Here is a 2,763-nt window from a genome sequence, read left to right on the forward strand (position 1 = left end):
AGAACAAATCCTCCCCTAAAGTTAATCATTTTTATGTTCTTTAGGAACCAATGAAAAGCAATACTATACTTTAGAAGCCTCAAGACACAAGCCGCATATTCATCAATACTGCACTTCAGTAGATCTGCATGCAAACACACACACATCCTAAGTGTGAACGCCAGAGTTGAGGTGAGTGGGAGCAATGAAGAGCTGCTATATGGTGTTTGCTTGATGAAAGAAGTGAAGAAAAGCCTCCAGTAACTACTGTTGCCAGAGCACAGCTTTAGGGTTTGGGGACTGTGGTTAAGGATAGAGACGGGATTGAATCTAGGCTCTGAGGTTATTTATTGGTTCTAAAACTAAGTTCTTCAAAAAAACAGCTATGCATAGCTGTCTTGGGACAAAATGTCTTTGTCAGTACAGGGCACGGAGGGACTTCAGGTAAGTCAGTTCTGGCCTCTTCAGCTTGGGGCGGGGGTAGCTGAAGTGGAAGCAGGGGAGGTACATGTGAACAACCGGGCCCAGGCCTGGCTGAAAGGACGGCTGAACTTTCCGCTGTCCTGGGAGCATGACTTGGGAGGGACACTGGAATGCTAAACATAAGTGGGGCAGGATGGCCCTCTGGGAATGGAAGTCTCAAGGTTGTGAAGATGGTGATTTTCCTCAAATTTATCTACAGCTTTAAAACAATCCCTATCAGAAGTGTTCTCCTTATACAAGCAAACACCATGTGCCTGTAGCACTTTGGTCAGCTTCACCAGAGAGCAGTGCAGGAGACTGTGCAGCACAGTGCTTCAACATGTGGGTTCTGGGTCTGACTGCGTGGGTTCAAATCCTAGATCCTCCATTTTTTTGCTTTATGCCTTGGGGCAATTTATTTTAAAAATTTTTTTATTTTATATTGGAGTATAGTTGATAAACAATGTTGTGTTAGTTTCAGGTGTACAGTAAAGTGATTCAGTTATACATAGACGTGTATCTATTTCAAATTCTTTCCCCATTTAAGTTATTACAGAATATTGAGCAGAGTTCCCTGTGCTATATAGTAGGTCCTTGTTGGTTATCTATTTTAAATATAGCAGTGTGTACATGTCAATTAATTTCACCTTTCCAAGGATATGGACAATCTCCAAGGGTAATTGTTTTTCTTTTTTTCATATACTAAGTATTTTATTGTATGCTGCCACCAGTGTATATAAAATAATTACCCTTGTGAAACAGAAATTCATGAATATTCAGAGAGGTAGACTGACAGAAGTAGAAGTTTGTATAGTATGGCACGTGTTATAGAGACAGGCTTTTGTACAGCCTTCAAATTTAGCTTTCCTTTGAATATTCACCGGTTTGTGAAAAGTGGTTTAAAAACCTTGCAAAGATTCATTTTACTACAAAAAGGAACAGACTTTCTGAGTTCTGAAGGGATTTGTACTTGAAGATACTCTAGTCAGCAGGGGGTCATGTTGAGCATTCTGCAGACAGAATTGTTTCAAATCTGCAGCTGCCTGGGAACCCTTCACGCGGTTGAGCCTGGCCTCCAGCCGGAGCTGTTGAACCACTTTCTTCATAGCGGCGACGCTGGAGGAACCAGACATGGCGCACGTGAGAGCTGGGCAGATCGGCAATCCGTCGGTGGATCGGTGGTGGGTCCTCCAAGGGTAATTGTAAGGAACAAATGCAATAAGGACTGTAAACCACTCAGCACCATGCCTGGTAAACAGTAAATATTTATTTATATTGTTATTCCTAAGAAATATATGCTAAGAATTTGGGGGTATTTAGGAAGAGGAGAGCATCCAAAGGAATAAAAAGATATCCCCCCCAAAATAAAATCCCTATCAAAAACCCAGCAGGCTTAATTGCAGAAATTGACAAGCTGATCCTGAAATTTATATGGAAATACAAAGGCTCTAGAAGAGCCAAACCAGTTTTGAAAAAGAACATAGTTAAAGGACTTACACATTCCAAATTCAAAATGTACTATAAAACTACAGAAATCAAGACATTGTGGTACTGGCATAAGGATAGACATGTAGATCAATGGAACAGAATAGAGAGTCCAGAAATAAACATTTATATGGTCAATTTCTTTTCAAAAATATTTATTTGGCTGTGCTGGGTCTTAGTTGCGGCATGCAGGATCTTTGTTATGGCATGCGGGATCTTTTTTTTTTTTTTTTTTTCAGTTGCGGTGTGCGAATTCTTAGTTGCGGCATGTGGGATCTAGTTCCCCAACCAGGGATCAAATCCGGGCCCCCTGCATTGGGAGCACAGAGGCTTAGCCACTGGACCACCCGGGAAGTCCTTGGTCAATTTATTTTTGACAAAGGTGCCAAGGCAATTCCATAGGAAAAGGATTGTCTTTTCAATATATAGTGCTGGTACAATTGGATAACTACATGCAAAAATATGGAGTTAAACCCTTAGCTCACACTATACACAAAATAGATCACAGACCCAAAAGGTAAGAGCTGAAACCATAAACCTTTAAGAAGAAAACATAGGAGTAGGTGACTTCCCTGGTGGCACAATGGTTAAGGATCCACCTGCCAATGCAGGGGACACAGGTTCGAGCCCTGGTCCAGGAAGATCACATATGCTGTGGAGCAACTAAGACTGTGTGTGCCACAACTACTGAGCCTGCTTTCTAGAGCCCATGAGCCACAACTACTGAAGCCCGCGCGCCTAGAGCACGTGCTCTGCAACAAGACAAGCCACCGCAATGAGAAGCCACGCACCGCACAGAAGAGTAGCCCCTGCTCGCCACAGCTAGAGAAAGCGCGC

At 42.5% G+C, this 2,763-nt stretch overlaps 1 protein-coding gene across 1 annotated transcript; it reads right to left on the reverse strand.

The window, feature by feature from the left end:
* Positions 1-1,367: 1,367 nt before the first annotated feature.
* Positions 1,368-1,574, reverse strand: LOC307069211 (guanine nucleotide-binding protein G(I)/G(S)/G(O) subunit gamma-5-like; the record flags this gene model as incomplete). Its single annotated transcript, XM_079727402.1, has 1 exon — positions 1,368-1,574. One exon carries the CDS (start codon positions 1,572-1,574, stop codon positions 1,368-1,370), a length of 207 nt encoding a protein of 68 aa, XP_079583528.1.
* Positions 1,575-2,763: the final 1,189 nt, after the last annotated feature.

Source organism: Hyperoodon ampullatus (genome assembly GCF_949752795.1).
Source record: "Hyperoodon ampullatus genome assembly, chromosome: X".
Lineage (NCBI taxonomy): Eukaryota > Metazoa > Chordata > Mammalia > Artiodactyla > Ziphiidae > Hyperoodon > Hyperoodon ampullatus.